At 35.8% G+C, this 22,198-nt stretch overlaps 1 protein-coding gene across 1 annotated transcript in view; it reads left to right on the plus strand.

The window, feature by feature from the left end:
* The window catches only part of CALCR (calcitonin receptor), a 72,744-nt gene that overhangs the window by 23,225 nt on the left and 27,321 nt on the right, over positions 1-22,198 (plus strand). Inside the window, exon 3 of the mRNA XM_005876082.2 lies at positions 20,629-20,711. Coding sequence (XP_005876144.1) covers positions 20,629-20,711 — 83 coding nt within the window. The remainder of the gene's footprint in view (positions 1-20,628; positions 20,712-22,198) is intronic.

Below are 22,198 nucleotides of genomic sequence, written 5' to 3' on the forward strand. Positions count from 1 at the left end.
CCTAATACCCTTTTCCAATTGTCCCAGTTTCCCCGTGGTGTCATTTTTCTCTCGTGTGTGTGTGTGTGTGTGTGTGTGTGTGTGTGTGTGTATGTGTTTCACCTGATGGAAATTCTTGGTTACAATAAGTTAAATTATAAAGATACTAAAATCTGCCAACTTTGATCAAATTGACAAATGTCTCCACTAATTTCTCTTTAAGGGGAAAATAAAACCACCTCGCACACTACGTAGTAAACGCTGTCTCACCAAGTCATTATTTTGAGAAGCAAAGCTGCTTAAGTGTTCTGTACTGGGGAAAATAAAAAAAAAGAAAGATTCCACCTCACATTTTGACATATTGTTGTATTTAAATAAAGTGCAATAAATGATGAACTCTGTCACTGTGTTGTGAAGCAAATCATTGCATTTCATTATGTTGCCAGTCTGAACTCTCCAGAAGATAAGATTTTCAGTGATTTACACTGAATTGCCTAGTTGCACTGTTTAAAGCACTGCTCCATCAGCACACCTGGTAGTTGGGGATAGATACGCTCCTGGATAGCCCCTCTTGAATGTACTTGCCATTGTAACAATATTTAAACACTGCTTGTGATCTTTACGTCTCAGGTGAGTTACAAAGATACAGAACTGCATTCGCTTCGCATCCCTCTACTTAATAAGGTCTTTGGCAAACCTTCAGTCTGCAGAGGTCAGATGGTCTGAATGAATTCTAAGGCCAACCTCTTCTTTTTTTTTTAATAGGTTAATCTTTTCATCTTGATACCCTATCCACAAATCTTAACCTAAAATTATTTTCCTGGGAACCTTTCTATGGAAAATGAATACCTTCAGCCTCCAGAGTAATTGTTTTTATATTCTCTAATGTCAGCCCCCTAAGCTGGGTGTTTCAGGTGTTCCACAATCTGAGGTTGCTCGGGAAACAAACTGGGAAATTCCATAGCTGAGAAGACCTCGTTCTATCCATTCTACCAGATTTCCCCTTCTCCCTCTCCACTTTCCCTAGTTAAAAGGGCATAATTGAGAATTTCGAGAATCACCTGAAAAATGTTATTGCCCTTCAATATTTTTTTTTTAAAAAATCAGGATGCCCAAGAGTGCTTTATGATCATTCCATCTGTAACACTGACATAAACCTCCAGGCAAATCACGTGCCCACATGGTGTGTGGTCTTGTCTCATTGTACGCTGGAGATGGAGAGAGCAGCATGCCTACTGTGCCGCCTGGCACCTTGTTAGAACGAGTTATTAATATCCTCTTAATATTTCCTGAGGGTTTCTGCTCAACATTTTTCTGAAAATATGCCATTCTCCTTCATGTTAGTGTTTTCAGAGTTTGTAAATTTGTGGCAGGTTTTTTTTTTAATAAGGGGGAAGGCAAGGGTGTTCAGATGTTTCACTCATTTAGCCCTTTTATGCAAGGGAAACACCAGTATAGAGTGTAGCAAGGAGGCTCCTTGTGTTCATTCCAGTCCCACCCCCTCTGATGATGAAAGCAGGGTGACATGAGGTCAGTCCCACAGTCACAGCGGGACTAAAGTTTAACTGCAGGAAGCTGACAGCTACTTTTATTTAGGTTTTTTTTAAAAAAATTAAAAGCACTGTGTCAAAAATCCACCAAAAGTAATTGGTAATAGAAGCAAAGAAATTCCAGCCTCAGAAGTCCCATGAAGTCATCTCTATACCTCTTGCCAGCAGAGGGTCTTTTAAAAACATGTTCTCAGGGTCCTGGCCAGCCTCGCATCAGCTGCCCCAGAGATGGGGCTTCCATCATTTCTCTGGCAAAACGTCATCCGAAGCCCAGCAGGCAAGGTCTTCTGACCTGCATTTCCCAGTTCAGTACAATCCCAGGACTGGGAGGTAGCGCATTAACTTTCTATTAAGTGCAACGTCTCAGCCAACATTGGCTTCCTTTGAGCCTCTGCATCTAGAAGCAACATTTCCATGGCAAAGTTCAAATTCTTTTAATATTTACCATCAAAATTATCTTGCCTTTCCAAATCTAAATTTAGCAAAACCAGCACTCCACACTTGGCGGAAGGACAAGATTTTTAATGTACGTGGCATGAAAAGCAATGGCACACATGAAAGTCACAATGTATTGAAGTGTCTAATAGGTTCCTCTTCTCCCCCTGATAAGAATATCAACAGGAATAGCATTTGTCTAGGGCAGCGGTTCTCAACCTGTGGGTCGCGACCCCTTTGGCGGTCGAACGACCCTTTCACAGGGGTCGCCTAAGACCATCCTGCATATCGGATATTTACATTACGATTCATAACAGTGGCAACATTACAGTTATGAAGTAGCAACGAAAATAATTTTATGGTTGGGTCACAACATGAGGAACTGTATTTAAAGGGCCAGAAGGTTGAGAACCACTGGTCGAGGGCCTCCCACTCTGCAGAGTAAGCCAAGATACATTACTTCATGGGTATTGAATTCTTTCCGTTCCACCAATTTAACACTCAGCAGGTCCAATCTCGGGCACGAAGCACCCTAAGCAGAAAGCCCAGGCCGGAGCAGTGTGCAGCGTGTTTTCGGCCCTTCTCCCGCAGCCCCGGGAAAGGGTGGGGCCGCTCTCGAAAAGATGAGTTCATGTTCAGCCTGGGAAAGCTGCGCAGCGGCCTTTCCTGCTGCTCGGCATGAAATGAGCCATGAGCAGCATGAAATCTCCGACCACAGGTGTAGAGACTCGCAGTGACATAAATATCTGCTGGGCAGCAGTTGGAGGAGGGCTGTGGGAAGATTGGCCACAGGCTCCTCCCGGCCAAGTCTGCCTTTATAGAGAAATGCTCGTTTAGGCCATACTGTTGCCAGGGAGCGTGAGGAGGCTCATCTCAGCTTCCCATTAAAGGACCCATAGAGAAGAATTAGAGAAAGATAGGGGTGCATCCTTATCTCAGGCCATTCTAAGGAAAAGAGTAAAAGAAAAAAATCATAACACGCAAAACTGGTAGGTATGTTTGACCACGGACACTTAAAATCTTCCATGTGTTAAATTTTTAAAAACACGCATAAAGTTTACAAAGACAGATAAAGGCAAAATTGTAACCTATATGGCAAAGTATTAGCAATACAACTATATAAAATGTTTTAAAATTCTTTTTAAAAATGAGTTTAATTGATGTGAAAATATGCAAAGAAAATGGGAAGCAAATCCCCAAAGGAGGGGTCATAAAATACATGAAAAGTATTCAAATTCACTAATAATGAGATATATGTAAATTAATGTAACAAATATACTGTGTTTACCTATGAAACTTGAAAACGTTTTTAAGAATGTCACATTCAGCCTTAGCTAGGATGTAGAAAGGGGACACCATCTGATTTCAGTTTAGACCAGCCGTGGGCAAACTCTGGCCCGCGGGCTGGATCCGGCCTGTTGGAAATGAATAAAACTAAAAAAAAAAAAGACCGTACCCTTTTATGTAATGATGTTTACTTTGAATTTATATTAGTTCACACAAACACTCCATCCATGCTTTTGTTCCGGCCCTCCGGTCCAGTTTAAGAACCCATTGTGGCCCTCGAGTCAAAAAGTTTGCCCACCCAACTTTAGTATCAGACCAAATTTTATTTACATATATTTTACTTATTCATTTTTTGCATCATTTTGTTGGTTTCTTATCAATGTAAGCAGGATACAGTTGGATTTTTAACCAAATTGAAAGTCTTTTAATGGAAAATATATTCCAACTATATTTATTGTCATATTGGCATGATTAATCTTAAGTTTTGCTGTAAATTTTCTAGTTTTCCTTCATTCTGCATTTTTTATGAAGTCTATGCATTGCTTACTTTTAATTTCTACTAAAATTTAAAATGTGGAAGTCCTATAGAAATTATTCTCACATATAAATATAATTACTAATCATCATAATTATAAACAGACCATTACAGAAAAAAATATACAAATAATAAGAAATCTTAACTACAGTAGAGTTTATCAAACTCTCCTAATGCCTGTAGCAGATTACAGGGATTATGTACAGATCTAAAAACCGAGTTTGCAGTGGATGGTCACAGGCCGAGCCCTTTAAGGAGGATGGCTAGTTCCACCCACACGAGCTCCATATCCATCAATGGACAAATGAGGGGAATGGAACTTGACTTGGACTCTGCCAAACTGTTTTCATGTTAACATACAAGTCACAACCTTGAGATGCCCTCGAGGCCATACATTGTCTGACATTTAGCAAAAGAACACAACACTCCAGCAGCTGATTTCTTAATTATAAAAGTCTTGGATGCATTGTTCTGAAGTCAAGACTTAATGGGAATGCAACAGAAAATGCCTTTTCCCCTATTTTCTATCACTTAATCTCTTTTCTGTTGCTCTTTATCTTAAAAAAAATTCAGTACTCAGTTTCATTTACAAAGCCTATGATTTTGTTTCATTGGAGTTTATAATCCAGTTTGTATCTACTGTTCAGCACAGTGGAGGGAATTTGCAGGGCCATCATAGGTTACAAATTATAAACTCAAAACACAAGGGCAATGTTGCCATCTTTATAAGGACTCCTTGAGTTGTAATGCCAAATCATTTGTCATTTTGCTTAATCAAATTGAAATTTTGTCATCAACTATTTTCTATCGACTCCTTCCCAATTGATTGTAAATGAGGGATGAGAAGGGTTGAATTAAGTTGATTTATAGAGCAATGCTAATGTTTACATATTCCCAGTCTCTATTATACCACTTAAATGTCATGAAGACGTATATCCTTTCTTTAGAGGTGTCTTAAAGTTCGAGCATACTTTAAAAATAGGACAATTGGGAATAAAAGAATAAAACAATACAAACTGTTTAACAGGAACGAGAAGAAGCCGAGTTTACCACACATTTAAAATAAATTGATTACTCCTGGGCACTAAATTTGCCTCCAATTTTTCTATAAGTAAATGCAAATAAAGAAACATTGAGTTGCATAAAGATTAAAATAGCTAGGAAATGTGTCAGCAAAGATAGTTTTTACTGGATCTCATGCACATGACATCTTATCCCATGGCTCCATTTTATATAAAATCATGTTGAGCAGCAGCAAGAAATCCTTCCCACACAGTTTTACCGAAGGTAGGGTGACTGCACGCAAGTGGACAGTGTATTTGATTTACCTGCCCTCCATACAAGAGAACCGAATCCTAACAATCAACTCTGTCCTCCTACTCAGTGTACTCATGCAGCTCTTTCACACCTACGGAACACTCACCAAGTTCAACACTGAACTACCTGCCCCTCAAATCCTGCTGAATTAATCAGTGTTTTTGATTGCACACAACAGAAACTAATTTGTAGTTGCCTTAGCAACCCGTGTTTTGTTGGATGGCTCCTAGGGCAGCTTACAGAAGCGGAAGGCAGCTACTCTCTACCCCCTCTAGGGAATGGAACTAGACATTGAAAGTCTGCAAGAAGCCTGGCAGTACTTTCTTTCTAGCTGTTCTCTCTGCTGCTCCCTGATTACTGACTTCATTCCCTTGCAGGCCTGTGCCATCCATGTCAGAGGTAAATTGCCCCACAGACCCTTCTTTGACATGAGTCCTCTAGTTCAGGACATGCAAAGACATGAACGGCCTCTTCTTACTCTCTAGAATTTTGTCAGAGGGCTTTTTTCAGTTCCCGGAGCACAACATGCTTGCTTCCCATCACAGCCTTTGCCATGGAATGCTCCCCCCTTTACACAGCCAGCATACCTGTGCTTAAATTAGGTATTCAACTTAAAAGTCTTTTCTTCCAGGAGACCTTCCCTTAATTCTTAGGTCATTCATTCATTCATTCATTCACTCAGCAAATATGAGCAGCAGTCACATGCAAAACCGGATATTGAATGAACACTGGTCCCTGTCTTCATGGAGCTTATAATCTATGATAAATAGGTTTATATTATGTTTAATATGATAGAGGAAAGCAATAGAATAAAGAATAATAGGGGGAACTCAGGATGGTCAGAGAAGGCCACTTATTTCAAATCATATCTCTGAAGGAAAAGGAGTCAGGATTCTAATCCAAGAAAGGAATCAGAATGTGCAGCAGCTCCATGGCACACTTGAAGGATTGAAGGGAGGCCAGTATCCCTGAAGATACTGAGAAGATGGACTAGAGTTTAGCCATCAAATAAAATGAGATCACTCCCCCCAAGAGGTGTGGAGCATAAGTAAATAATTAGTCATCTACACACCAGATTTGGCTGCAGGCACCAAATCTGTTTGACTGATAGATTCATTAATCTTTTTAAAATTTTTTAAAAATTTAATATATTAGGTAGGCAACACCCTGCACTCCACACTTATATCAGGCCAGATTCAGACATTTATGTTGCCTGCTAGTTCCCAGAATTCCATTGGGAAGGTACGATAAGCAAATTGTATTGCTGTTGCATGATCTGTTTCTGTGGTTATGTGGAAACACCTAATGAAAAGTTTATAATCTTTGAGGTTGCTAATATGGTGGAACTTGGAACAAAGTTTGAGAAAAAAAAGTCCTTTCATTAGCACTTTTGGTTGCTTCATACTTTAATAAACGTTTTAAGAGTACTCAATTAAAATTAATAAAATTATCTTACAACTTTTTTTCTTAATATTAGTTTTCTTTTACTTATTTTCAGAGAATTGTATACTTATAGAAAAAGTCACAAAGAATAGTGAAAGGAATTCCCAGTTATACCAATTAATTTTCTTTATCATTTTTCATAATTTTGGGGCCATTGAAGAGTGAGTTGGAACACTGTGACTCTTTACCCTGAACTACTTCAGTGTGTATTTTCTAAGAATAAGTATATCCTCTTGCATAACCACAACTAAGTTCTCAAATTCAAGACATTAAACAGGGATACAACAGTATTATTTAATCCACAGTTCATAGTTAAATTCCATCACTAATTTCTTATATCCAGTATGACCCAAAAGAAACTTCATAAAAAAAATACAAGAAAATTAATATCACTAAACATATAAAAGAAACAAAAGCTTTCCTCTTGAGGGGAAAAAAATAAAAGGCCATGCTCTCTGCTATTCTCTATAATGTTTAGAGATTTTGTTTTTTCCATAATGTGAGAAGCGCTCAGTTTTCTGCAAGGTCTCTAGTTTTTCTTTCGAAAAGCAGTTAACAGAAACATTAACATTTCTTAAATAGAAGTAGCTGGCACAGTAAGACAGATCCTTTAAGCTGATCAGTAGAGCTGGAACAAAATTAATGCCCGGAATTGGTGACAAAGTGTGCCATTTACTTCAATGAAATAGCATATGCCAGTCTGGGGGCAAAAAAGCATTTAGCAAAGCGAATAGCTACCGGGATTTACTTTGCATTTTAAAACTGCTCTTTACTTCCTCCACGCACTCTCAGTTTCAAATCAGTGACTAGAAGCGCGAAATAACTTTTCGAGAGCCTCACTTGTTAACAATCCCTTCTTCTGGGAGAGAATAGCAAAATATTAACCTGAATAGATTTCCTATCTTGGTACATGCACAAAAACACATGTGATGTTAAATAAATAGGTGAAATAACTCAATACAACAGAGTTTACGAAGGCACCTTGAGAGATTTGAGAGGACACAGATAACTACTAGTATGTCAAAGTTAAAAACATTTAAATTCTGTTTCTAACCACAGAACTTTAAATATCACATGTTAGCTGACACTGTTCAGTCTGGTCTGATAGTTCTGGGAACCACACACTGTGGTTCAGTCTGCTTCTAACTTAATAATTAAGTCAGAAGAAAAAAAATGATCAACCTGCTTCTTAGACCAGGAGCATATACAGCCCTGAGAAAACAAGCCAAGACTATTTACTTCCGGTTTTCAGTATGGAATCCTTTTCATTTTGAAATTATTTGGCAATTTTCTATATATCTCAACTAAAAACTAAGTCTCTGAGTACATTCATTCACATATTCAAAAACTGTGAACTTGAATTTATTGATAGAAGCAGCAGCACAATAATAATTATCTATCTATATATATAAAAGGCTAATATGCAAAGTGCTAAGTCTCTGAGAACATTCATTCATTCACACATTCAAAAACTTTGAACTTGAATCTATTGATAGAAGCAGCAGCACAATAATAATCATTATTTATCTATCTATATAAAAGGCTAATATGCAAAGTGTCCCCTCAGGAATTCGACTGGGAGACCCGGAGTTCGATTGCTGGCTATGACAAGCGATAACCACCAAGGGGCAGCGTGGAATGAAGGAAGGCCCCAGTGGAGTTCGATTGCTGGCTATGATGAGCACTAACCCCCAGGGGGCACCGTGGAATGAAGGAAGGCCCCAGCCGGCAGCCAGGGAAGGAAGGCCCCGATTGACCCAGATCGCCAGCCAGGCCTAGGCACCCTACCTGTGCATGAATTTTGTGCACCGGGCCTCTAGTATTATAATGAAAAACTTAAGAAAGACTTTAGTAAACATGTCATATAATCCTCATACCTACTTATGTAAGATAGAGGTTCTCAATGTGTCCATATTACATGAAACTACTTAAGTGCTAAGGAGAATAAAATGTTGAATAAGACAGGCCTATACACCTAAGAAATTTAGGCTTGCATGATGACTTGCCCAACTAGGTGGATTTTTTTTAATATAAAGAATAAAATTTGAATTTCAGCTTCTTTGTTATAAATTATCCAATAGATTTCAGTTGTGTGATTACCGGGGTCGCCTAGAAGCCATGTCTTATGATTAGAAGAAATGCTGATTGCATTTGAATACATATAGCATAAACATAGAATTGAAAATCACAGGTCAACAGGATTCAATGACAGTGCAGCTTACACTCACTTTTGTGTTTTCCATGAGGAATTGTGGGAGAATGGTTAAGAATATCCATAAAATAACCAGTAAATAATGTTGTTAGGCAATACAGTTTACTGAGTTAGGAAGATTAGCATCGATCACTGACTATTTTAGCGATACACAGGGCAAGTTTTTAATTCTCTGAATCTTCATTTTCTCTTGTATTAGCTGAAGGCAGTAATCAGTCTCTTGGTTTTTATATAGGTTGAGACATTATACATAAAATACCTAGTGTCACTCAGTAAATGTCTTTTGGATGAATACTTGAATAGTTCTGTATGGGTTTTTATATATTTCTGAACACTGTAGGCTCTCTAGATTTATGTCTGGGTAAATATTTCTTATAGCATCTGTGTCTCTCTTCAGTAAAGCCTTGTGATACAATGATTTTTACTGCAAAATGGAGAAATGGAAAATGTAATGAAAGTTTCACAAAAACTTTGTCCTCAGTTCTGCAACCAGCGTTATATGTGAGTCTAATAATCATTATCACTATCTTCCCAAGAATAGTTTCTTTTGACACCGTCATTAGTAAGACTTTGGTACTTCGTTGGAAGGGGTGCTAGCAGTGGCAGAAACAGAAATAATATCTACCTACATTTACATCTTATTCAAAAGAATGGAAACTATTTTCGAATGAGTCAGCTTTGCAGCCTCTGAGCAAATGTGTGGGCCTGTGACCAGAAATCACATCTTAGGAGGCGGCATGGTATAGTGGGAAGTGAATGGGCTGTGAAGGCAGCTTCTCCTACTTTACACATTCCAGCTTCTCCATTTACTCCCTGTGTGGTTTGGGTCATGCTTCTTAATCTTGCTCAGTTTACGTTGTACTTTTCCAACAGGAATTACCAATACCTGCCCTTAGGGCTGTTGTATATATTAGAGATTATATGCAATACTTGCCAGACATCTGATAGGTATGTAGTAAATTATGTTTCTTAGTCATATATTTAGCTACTTTGATTCAGAACTTTATGACACTGACAAAAATGTTCTTAGATTCCTCCTTTAGATCATGCTTTTTAAAGTGGCACCTTCAAAATCATCCTTCTGTCAGATAAGGGGATCTTTTGTTAACCAGTGGTGCTTGATTTGTCTTCCACTTTGAAAACGTGGGGTAGAGAGCTGCTCTCTAGGGTGATAACAGTACACAAACTGCTAAAAAAAAAGTCAGGGAGGTAAGAGCAAACTACTACTGAACTCTTGAGCAATGACCTCCAGATCTATTTCTCAGAGAAATAACTTTCATGGCAGAAAAATCCTGAGTACTTTCTGAATTTAATGGGCAAAGGACGAAAGACTCTAAAATATTGATAGTGTACCTCTCTAAATCTACAACTGTTATTCCTTTGAAGGCCTTTATCCCACCATCTTTTTTTGAGCAGAAAAGTAGTATTCAAAATTGGCAAAATGAACTAAGAGAGTGGATAGTTAGCCAGCTGGAACCTATGATCACATTCTTTTTAAATTTAAGGCCAGCCCTAACTATAACCATAATTCAAACATGTCTTGGTTCTCTGTGGTTCCTTTGTATACCAGACATATGAAGGAAAGCTAGATCACTATTTTCCCTACTGGTTTGGCAGTACTGGAATCTTCTGTAAAACGTATTAACCAAATAAGTTGATACTCTAGTGTGCCAAACATTTCTGCCTTGACCAGAAAATAAGAAGTTATCTTTCACATGAAAGACATTGCATACTCACATCTTTTTTGATATTTTCCTGCTTTAGACATGAGCGATCAAGGCTTTCTGATGTAGATATGTATTGAATTCCTGTAGAGTCCTCTGGGCCTTTTGGCAAAAAAGCACCCCTGCCATTTTTATGCTAAAGAATTGCATCCATAGGCCACAATCTGTCCACTATTCCATATCCTAGCCAGATGGACTGTTCACGGGTCTGTTCTAATTTGGGAACCATTTCAGTTCTGAAATGAAGTGCCTTAATAATTTTGTTGCATGTGAATCAGCCATTGACTGAAGTTTTGGCCCGCCACTAGGAGCAATTATATAGCTTTTTCATTACTATCATCATCCATCTGTAAAGTCCTGTCAATAAACTGCATTCTCGGCTGCTTGGGGATCTTTTTCAATGTAGCCTCTTGCATCTGATTCTACTCTGCCTCAGGTAAAAGGGATGCAGCAAACAGCACATACAACAGAAGGGCTAATAAAGATAGATTAGTGACTAGTGCATAGTGGGGGCAAGTGTGCACCATCCCACTCTTGGAGCCAAACCCTCCTCCCAATACTGAATATAACTTAGTATGAATGTTAACCGCATTGGGAGCTTTGTTGACTTATGTATTCAGTATACTAAATAGTCTTCAGCTATCATTTACAAACAACTTCTGTGATAAGTCCTTGATGACTAGTTCATGGTATTAAAATTTTAGCCACACATTGAATTTTGATGAAAACTTTGGCCACCAAATCTTTGGGTTGTTTCAATTACTCTAAAGCTTCTATTAGCAGCGGCTTTCACTGCTAACATCACTCTTGACATGGAAACCAGTGTAAAGAATGTCCAAAATGAAAGAAATAAGGATTCAACATGTATTTATATAATTGTATGACCACATGTAGTCGTGTTTCCATGAAAGTCTTAAAATGCTTTGAAGAATAAACAAAATCAATTAAAAATGAATATTTTTCAAATTCTCTCCCTAGATTGGTAATTTGCTAATTTCTCCATCTTGCAAGACGGGTTGTGATTTTCAGCTCTATTTTGTGATATGTAAAAGCAATGTATGATTGAAGGAGATATTCCAGAAGTCATAGGGCATGCAAGTTGGACACGTGGAACACCAAAGGTGACAATTTAGCAGCTCAGGTCCTTGCCAGTATGTGAAGACTTTCACAGCAACTCAGCCTAAGTTCCCATACTTCATAATTTTCATTCCACCATTGCCTAAAGCCAATTTTTCTTCATAGAGTGAAGTCACATTTGGCATTGATATAGTTATTGATTGAGTTATTAATTCAAATGCACTAATTCTAATAAATTCAAAGTAAAGAAATTAAAGCTAAGAATTGAACATTTTGTCCATAACATAATTTATAATTTGGGTATAATAATACTTTTAACTTTTATATTCCACTGTGTTCTCTCTAGAGAGCCTTTTATCCAGGCACCTCCAGGTAGCTTACAGCCAAAGTTCTCAAATTTTAGCTTTCATGGGAATCCTCTGGGTTGTTTGTAAGAACACTGATTCCTGGGGTCACCACCAGAGATTCCGGCTCACCAGGTCTGGGGTGAGACCAAAGGGTTTGCATTTCTAACAAGCTCCCAAGTTGCCAATGCTGCTAGTCCAGGGACTACACTTGGAGAACCACTGGCTTCGAGGACCATCTATCCTGCTAGGATTGGATTTCCCATCAAGAGGCCATTTTGAAAGCTCTAAAATGAGCAAAGAATTTTTCTCCCCTGCTTTGTTTAGATATAATGGGCCTATAACATATGTAAGTTTAAGGTGTACCGTGTGTTGATCAATGAGCAAAGAATTTACATAAGGATCTAAGAACACTAGAGTTTTGATAGGGAGATACTTTGAATATCATCTAATCTTACTGTTTATTCCTGGAAATTCAGATTCTTTTCATAGATGGTGCTGCTCTCCTTAGTCAAAGAAGTTAATCACATCAGCACCTGCGTGACTAATTGCCATCTGTGCTCTCTGGAACCTTGCTAATAGGAGAGCATGTCAAAGGTCTTTAATGAATTTTAAAATGTTCCACTTATAGATGATTTTGAGCACTTTTATGTAAAGGAAATTATGGGCCTCCTGTCTAATATATTTCATTCCAAATAAATGAAATTGAGCCAACCCTTTTGTGTGATGTGGCATTAAAGTCGAATTAAAAGATGGAAATAAAGTCTGTAGTTACATAATCTATATAGCTTCTAAAATGAAGAATGAAAAAACTGGGCCACCAGCTGAGCCCCCAAATAGGTCTACCTGTCAGGAAAGGTCTAAGGATTATTCTCCACTGTCAGGAGCACACATATATGTCTCCCATTCTTAAAAATTAACAGAATTAGCCATAGCTTAGGCCAAGCAAAAACCTGAATATTTTCATTTATGAATAGACAACCTCTTTCTGCCACTGACTTCCTATGAGGACCACTTAATCTCTCACTGTATTTCTCAGTTCCATAATAAGGGGCAATTATGTGGACCTGGCCCCATCATTACATGAGAGCACTATTAATGGAAAAGAGCTCTTTTAATAACTTAACTTTCTGAAATACCAATAATAGTCCAAGCACTCATTAGTATATTTGGTTAACCAATGTACCTGAGAGTTCACAGGTATCCAACATGAGTCCTAATCGAGAGCAGGGAAAAAGAAAGAACTCTGTTTTACGTATAGAAATGTAGCAATAGTGACATGTGTGAGGCGTTTGGTTATTATAAGGGGAGAAGTATAAATTAAAGTGGTAATCTAAATGCAGAGGACAATTTTGCCTTCACATATATTAACATTAATTTTATTGTACTTACCTTTTCAGTAACTACTATATTTTAGATTAGTAATCACTAACTTTGCTCAAACCTTAGTCATTTCCTATTCATTCATTCATTCATTCATTCAATGAACACTAATGCCTAGTGTTCTATTTGAACTGTGGCTGGTACTGCTCCTTGCCCCTACATTTTAATAAAAGTCATGTAAGTCTCAGCTACAAGACATGCAAACATGAAATTAAAAGAAATAAAAACAACAAGTGAAAAGATGCCTGGCATTGCGTTTATGGGATATGTGATTTAAAAATAAATGAAAATCAAAGTATCAAATATGCAGACTTTCTGGTTCTTCAAATTGTTGCTTTACTTTTAAACTATATGAAATACATACTTATATCTCTATCATATGTTCACTTGTCAAATTTCATTCACTAATCGATTCATCCATGCATGTCACAGGCATGAAAATAAATTAATTTTGCAGTAATCATATTTCAGGACAGTGCTTACAGCTATAGAACACAGCATTACTCCAAGAAAAATTAAAGACCAAGGTTTCCTACAGAAATAAAGCCAAACATTCCTCTTTCACAAAATCTCCAATAAAATTGGTTAAATAGTATACATATATAAGTTTCAGGCTAAATTAAGAACTTGAGTGATGGTAAATCAGAAGCCCTTTTCAAGTATTTTGGGACAAAATAGAACATTAGTATTATGGAACTTGGACCGTAGGAAATTTCACTGTGGCTTCTCCTTTGTGTTTAATGTGTTCTTTAAAAGCAAAATATGAATAAGATATATTTCTAATAATTTAAAGACTTTAAAATTTGTATTATATTTTAAATAAAATAATCACTTTTGATATATTTAAGTAGAGAATAATATTTTAGAGTTTATCTATATTATATCATAAAAATTTGAATTTCATAGCAATTATTAAAGGTGTACTTTGGACCAAATACTGTGCAAATCTCTGATGGTGCAGAAATAGGTAGTCTAGAGGTTGACCTGAAAGAGTTGAGGTTAGTGTTCATCTTTGTTATTAGTGTACAGGATTTATTTAAACACAGACTTAACTTTTGGACTAATCAGTATCAGAGCATTTATTGAGCAGTTTTTGACTCTGATGAAAAAAGACTAATATTTCAGAGCAATAGACAATCGTATCATATATTCTAGAACCTAAAATAGCCATTAGATGAATATGCTTCTTTAATAAGCTTACTAAATTAAAATTTAAATGTTCACACTTTGAGACAATGAATAGCAAACACTTCATCTCTGTAATGAAAACTGAGCAGGTCTGTTTTCTCCAAAAATGCTTCAGTTTTAATTGTTTTAACCCTGAAGATAGCATTTCTTCTCCCACTACATCAAACCCATATGAAGTAGCACAGAATTCTGCCCTCAAGAAATGGGCTTCTATTTCAGGAAGTGCTTCTCTTTTTTATACTTCTCTTTTATAATAGCTATGGGCCATTGTTTTGTCTCAGAAGCTTATCTGCAAAGCTCTTCCTAGACAATATTTGAAGTGAGCAAAGTTTGTTTTGGATACTTTCTTTCGAAACCATTCAGTCACTTTTTGAAGATACCTATTTCAGTTGTTTGTCATTATTAATCATAGGGTATAAAAAATTTAAATAATCACTTTATTATTAAAAAGTTACAAAAGGAAATAAGTATAAAACAAATTTAAATAATTAAATTTTCAAATTATATTTTATAAGCATATAGGGTTTATAATTTGGAACTGATTAACGTTTAAAACTATATGAATATTTTGAGGACACCCTTTAACTAGAGAAAAAGACAATATTTAGATATAAAATTTGAATATAAATATGTACTTTTAATGACTTAAATCCCTAGACTAAAATCTCCAGCCTTGATCTCAATGAGTATACTGTATGATGGTGCTGATATCCAGAAGGGATAGATTACAACCTGACAAAGCAGACCCAAATTGAGTTCTTGGCTCATGGCTCCTTTTGGTTTGCATTTATCATACACACTATGACCTGCTCTACCTCATCTTCTGTTCTCAACCTTATGTAAAAACCTCTCTGCCTTTGATGGGACAATTATTTCACTTATTAGTTTGAAAATAGTTCTGAGAAATCCAAACAGGTAGCTTCTGGGATAGCCTGCAAGTCCCTAGTAGCCTAGCAACTTCTATGATACTAAGTCCAGATTTGTAAGAAATTCAAATCCCTGGAGAAAATTACAGCAGGGAGTCACTGCTAAAAGGTCATCTCTTAACATATATTTTGAGTTGGTCAAATGAGAAGATAGGAATATGTAGAACAGAGGAAAGATAGGATTGTTTAAGTGACTTCTAACAGATTAGTATTGCAAAAACAATTTCAGCCTCAAGATTTTCCCAGTCATAGTAATTATAATGGATGTTTATAAAGCACTTTGTGTGTGTGCAGGCACTTCTCTATGTTGCTTTAATTCTCCAAACAACCTTATAAGGTAAATATTTATATTACTCTTTTATTTTTAAAGATGAGGAGACTGACACTTGCAGAAGTCACATACCCTAAACATTTCAGTTTTATAGTAGAAACCAATAAGGACACAAACGACACTTTACAGCAGACTTTAGTATGAGTGTATCTGGAATGAATTTTCTGAAAAGGTTGTAGGTCTCACTATCTACTTAGAGGCAAAGGGTTTAAAGATACAGATATTTATAAAAATTATGAACACACACAATTTTTATTTTATCTAAATCTAATGTTTTGATAATTCTGTGAAATCAATTGCATATGTGAGCTTCTTGTGAAAGGAGAATATAAGTAACATGATCAATAAGTTTATGGGACAACTTGAAATTAAATCTACTTACTTTGGGCTAGAAAGCATTCTTCTCCTTGAGCAGAAATAAAATAAATAAACAAATAAAATACATGAGATACAAGTTTGTAATTTGATTATAACTTGAAAGCAGAAATTATAGATATATGTACAAAATGTTGGGAAAAATAGACCAAAATATTAGAGGTGGTTGTGTTGGGGTCGTGGGACTATAGCCAATGTTCTTCTTCCTTCTACATATACTTTTCACTTTATTTGAGTGGTTATTACCTCTATGATGAAAAATATTGAAGTATGGAAATAGGAAACATAATTACAGAGTGCCGTAATCAGAGTCTTGGAGTTATAATTATATTATCTAGAATAAATTTCTATAAATTATGGGCATCCGTTATTTTAAAAAAAATTTTAGGGAGTAATATGCATATTTGTTAGATTTGAGATCCTAGAAACTTACTATGTCAAAAGGAAACCTACCTAATTATCAAGTTTTATATATTAGAACTAGATATTGGATTTTTAATATCTACTTATTGGAAACTTCTTTATATTAACCTAAATTTTATTTTACTATTCTGGCTTAAACTTAAAAATGCAGAATGATCTCTAGGTTTAAAAAAGAAATTAAAGGGAATGTTGTGCTCATTTGCTAGTAATTTTGAAGTGCTGTTTTTTTCAAGGCACTCTGCTAAGCACTAATTGAGGCTTACCAAGACCAATAGAATAAGTCCCAAAGAGCTCCCAGTCTAGTTGAAGACATGAAACATTTACTCAAATAATGGTTGGGTAACAAATTGAAGACATTAGAGAGAGAGTGTGTAAAATGAGGGTGAAAATTAAATGAGGCAACATATATAAAGCACTTTGAACATTGCTAATACACAGTCAATGTAATAATATTAGATATCACCATTGTTATTATTGTTATTTGCAAATTTTTTTCTTCAATGTTGATGAGATACCACTTTTTAAGGTGATATGGCTATTTATGGGGCACATGGAAAACTGACCAAATAACCTCAGTCTATCATTTGAGAGTATTTTAAAAGGCTTGTTTAAAATCTGAATAATTTTAAGATCCCATTGAATATTCCCCTTTATAATTATAATGACAGAAGATAGTATGAAAGATCAATCATTTGTGTATGAACAGACGGTGATGTGTAAAAATTATAATCAGGAAAGGAAAAAACTTACTAAGAACACATAAAAACTATCCCATAAATGTGAATCTCTTCTAATAATCTTATTGCACAAAGAGATCAAGGTTGTTATCTTAATTCTCTAAGCTTTCTAAGGACTTTCTACTTTCCTGACTGTATCTGGGTCCTTTCCCTGACCTATTAGGCTTTCTAGAGACCACAGTCTTAAATTCTAGTTTATCCTCAAGGAAAAATAGAACATGCCCAGCTCACAATAAAACAAGTGTCTGCATACTGAATGCTTATTGCATGTCCAATGCTTTATGAATCCAACCTCCTTGAAGTTCACATTAACACTTCGAGACAGGCATTATGATCCCTATTTTTCAAATGAGAAAACGGAGCCTCAGAGAGATGGGTTGACTTCCCCAAGGTCATGAAGCTCATAAATGCCATAGCAGGAACTCACACCTACCTTGGTCACATCACGACGCCGTGTGGAAAGTTGAAGAAGTTTTACTAAAAAATAAAAAAAAACAATATTTTAGGAAATACCTTTTAAAACATATATAGAAATTTCAAGAATAAAACATGAGAACAACTCACATGAATGGAATATAGAAGCAAAAGAAATATATTTTTTAACCAGCTATTCGCTGAGAAACCAGTGGTTCTACTATATTGTATTCAACAGAATGTCTTAACAAATAAATACATATATACTTTTACTCTGAGGAGATGTTGTTAGTAAGATTGTTTTTTTCATTCTAACATTGATTTAACTTGATCTTCCTTGAAAATTATTTCACACCCTCTGTGGCACATCCGAGACTTCTAATTGGGGACAACTCATATCCCAGTTTTCTTGGAAGTCAGCATTAGCTTGAGACCATCCTAGAAGCTCAGTGTCAGGAGGGGGAGTCAAGATTCACCAGCAGGTGAAGGCCCCATCTCTGACTTTCCATTATGGGGGAGCATCTGTCTCTTGCAGCAGCTGTGTGACTGGATTTAGAAATGAACATGTATTCAGCGAGTGTTAATGGTCACTCCTGGCCTTCATGGGGCCTTTGGTTTGCCTTAAATATTTTGTTTCTTACATAGCAGTCTCTACTGCCTATTAATTTGATGCTGGTCCCTAAGGACAGTAATCCTACATTGGAAGGAAAGTGGTTTTTGTAAATATGTCAGTGTTTCCATTTAGGGAGGAAAAATAATTTGATGAGTGCTCTTTAGAACCAGGTAATTTCCCAGGGAACGGTCCAGTACTGTTGCTGGTGTAAAGGGGCAGATGCCGCCAGACCACATGCAGCTCATCCAGGACCATCGAAGAGCCTCTTTCTCTGAACGAGAGCTGCTTTTTAATTAGACTTTTTAGGTGGTCTGTGTGAGTCATAGTAATTCATACTATCAAAAACACAATTATCTTAAATAGTTTAGGGTCTCCAGCTGGATTTGATTAAGCAGAAGTTAAGCAGAAGGCTTCCCCCCACCCCCCGTTTATACTCACCAAATGGTCATTGATTTCATCTAAATTTTAAAAGTCCTGTGTTATGTATGTTTTTAAGGTTCTGAATAACTTTTTTTGTTTTTGTTTTTACAAATTCTGGTATAAAACAGAAGAAGTGCTTTTCTAAAATGAGAAGCCGTTGTTAGTTACTGGGAAAATGAAAACATGGGCTGTAGAGTCAGAAACGCTTGGGTTTGAATTTAGTTGCTGCCTCCTTACTAAATAGAGGACTTTGAATAAGTCTCTTACTCTCTCTGAGGTGCCATTTACCACAGAGGGTTGTTGGGAAGGTAAATAACACGACGCCTGGCCATTCCATGTCTCCAACTAATTTAAGTTTAAGAAGATTGTTAATCGTAGCCTACAAATCCTTCCCCACTCTCACTCCATTCCCTTCCCTTCCCACTCAGCAACAATTACTGTTATTCTAAAATTTCTAGTTATTATCTCCATGATTTTTAAGATTACATCTGTTTATGACCCTAAGCCAGTGATGGCGAACCTATGACACGTGTGTCAGAGGTGACACGCGAACTCATTTTTTTGGTTGATTTTTCTTTGTTAAATGGCATTTAAATATATAAAATAAATATCAAAAATATAAGTCTTTGTTTTACTATGGTTGCAAATATCAAAAAATTTCTATATGTGACACGGCACCAGAGTTAAGTTAGGGTTTTCCAAAATGCTGACACGCTATATGTGACACAGCACCAGAGTTAAGTTAGGGTTTTTCAAAATGCTGACATGCCGAGCTCAAAAGGTTCGCCATCACTGCCTTAAGCAATATACATACATCCTTTTATTCACCTTGTATATTTTTACACTTATCTCTGTTCTTGGCTCCAGGTCACCTCCTCCATGAAGTCTTCCCCAATTCCCTAGGCTCCAGCTCTTTGACTGTCCCTGACTTTAAGATTGCTCTTCTCTAACCTTTTCTCCAAAAAGAATCCTGTCATTCTCCCAATTAACACTCTGGAGGTTCCCCAGTTCTCCATAGATCAAGGTTTTGTGAAAATTATACCTTACATTTCTCAATTTTATGTTAGACTTACCGATACGTAAATCGATACAACTTCTTACTCTTTTAGGCACACTGTGTAGATACTAACTCATACCTAACAATAAATATAGTTTTAGATGCCATTATAACTGCTCACCCCTAGTTGAAATATTGCTTAAACACAAATCCCATTGATGAAAAGAAACATGTATATTTTTCATTTTTACTCCTTTATTATCTTATGTAAAACCAACTGCAGTCATGAAAACCTGTTATGTCTGTTTCTGACTTTCATGGTCTTGAATTAAGAATGGTGACTTGTTAGGTGACACAATCGCTCATTGTTGTGGAAGAAATTTTTTTCTTAATAGCAACTTGAAGAAAAAAAGAGAAAAGCAACTTGAAGCTTAAAGGAAAAAACCATAGGAAAGAAAAATACTCAAGGCTCTAAATAAGACTCCTTAAGTAAAAGTTGGCCCTTTAATTACCTAGAAGGCATGACTCTTAATCCTTTACAAGCCACAGATTTTATTTGTTCATGCCCAACGAGCTGACTTCTTTATGGATGTTTCCATTGAAATTTTCAGCAGTTCTATTGATGCCACTTGTTAATTGAAGTCCACATTGATTGCTCTTGATTTCTCTGAATTCTTTGTTTTGGTCTTGATATGTACAGGTGGCTCCGGAATGCATTAAGGGGGACTTTAGACAATCTTTTCTGGCTGACAGGAAGGGCAATGGTACATGCAGCTACAAGCATACTGTTCTTACTTGGGGTGTTTTGGGACATTGATCCTCTTCTAGTCAAATAGAAAGACAAGAGAAAGAAAGACTATACTCAGTAGTATAGCTATATTAATTTAAATGTATTTTTTTCTTTTTATACTTTTCTAGGAAATAAAAAATCGACTTCAAAAGTAACCATGCGGATCCCATATAGCACTCGCTGGTGCTTAATATTCTTCATCTTCATGAATGTAAGTAACACAAAATTGTTCTAAGCTATGTTAATCAAGAATGCCAAAATATGGAAGAATGTTTTTGGTATGAGTGAATGGACATTAGTCAAAATAAACATTGCCCTCCAGAAGCCAAACTAAGTTCCTCAAAACTGTCATTTTCTTGAAATTTTGCTAAGAAATCTCCCCTCAGAACTTACACTGATTTAGTGTTAGGTTTACCCAGAAATGTGAGCATTGTTGGTTTACAAAAATGTAGCATTAATTAGAGATACCTCTTTATTATCTTGGATATTAATATTGAAGATTAATGATGTTTTTGGATTAAATGTTTTTAATGTTAGATATGTGACTTTGAGTTATAGTGTCCGGGCTGCTGTCTTTTTAAAACATCTGAATTCTTTCAGTCTGTTTATTGATTCCCAAGTGTATTTCTTACCAAAAACTCACTAAGAGTTTTAAGTCTTGACATACCACTGTCATTCTATAACTCTCCAGCCTTTTAAATCATGTCCATTTTATGTAATTTATATTGTTTTATTCCTAAATTATTTAGCAAGTAATCAGAACTATAATTGTCTTAGAAAACCCTATCGATGCCTATTTTTTCTCAACTTTGTTAACCCACCATCACATAATTTTAATAGCACACAAAAGGGAGATGAGTAAATTTTATATAAATAAATTTGGAGTTGTCTTGATCCACATCAGAACAACAATGGCCAATTAATTATAGTTGACAGCAAATATCACTTAGTATCTGATACTGTTTGCATAGGGTTTCATGATTTCCATTGTCCTTTAATGTGTAGTCACTGGCTTGCAGATTTGCATAAATTTCACATTACTCAAGGAAAATATTACTAATATTCTACAAATGTGAATTTACTTTTTAAAGGGAATTTTTATTTTGTAATGTTATACATCAAATAAATGATTTATGGGGATAACTTAAAATAGCCCTTTTTGTACCTATTTGGATAATGAGTATAGTTTATTTTATTATGTAAGACTATCATATTATCTTAATCTTTAGATAAAGTACAGTATAATCCAGTATTTAGAAATGCAGGTACTTTGATATCATTGGAAATACAATAAAAAACATTTAACATTGTAAAAACAATCAGAATATTTTATTTCATCTGTAAATGTCCAAGTCTTATTGCTATTCTATAGATGCAGAAATATAGGTATATTCTATTCATATATTGATATTGTTATTTTTCATAGATTGAGTGAAATCCTATCTGATCAACTATATGTGAATATTTCTAAATAATTTCTTTTCATAAAGCATATGATTATATTAGGCATTGATACAAGGAAAGCTAAAGTAACTACTAGATAATAACAAGGAAGTTTGAGTATTATCCCATCACCTTTTTTATTATGAAGGCTACAGATAATTTTTGGTGTGTTAAAAAACTGAAGCAGGGCACTTTTATTCAAAACTTTTACCCGATATGTTATAAAATTCAAAGATTGTAAGAATTTCTTACATT

This window comes from Myotis brandtii, unplaced genomic scaffold, assembly GCF_000412655.1.
Source record: "Myotis brandtii unplaced genomic scaffold, ASM41265v1 scaffold48, whole genome shotgun sequence".
NCBI classification, from domain to species: Eukaryota; Metazoa; Chordata; class Mammalia; order Chiroptera; family Vespertilionidae; genus Myotis; species Myotis brandtii.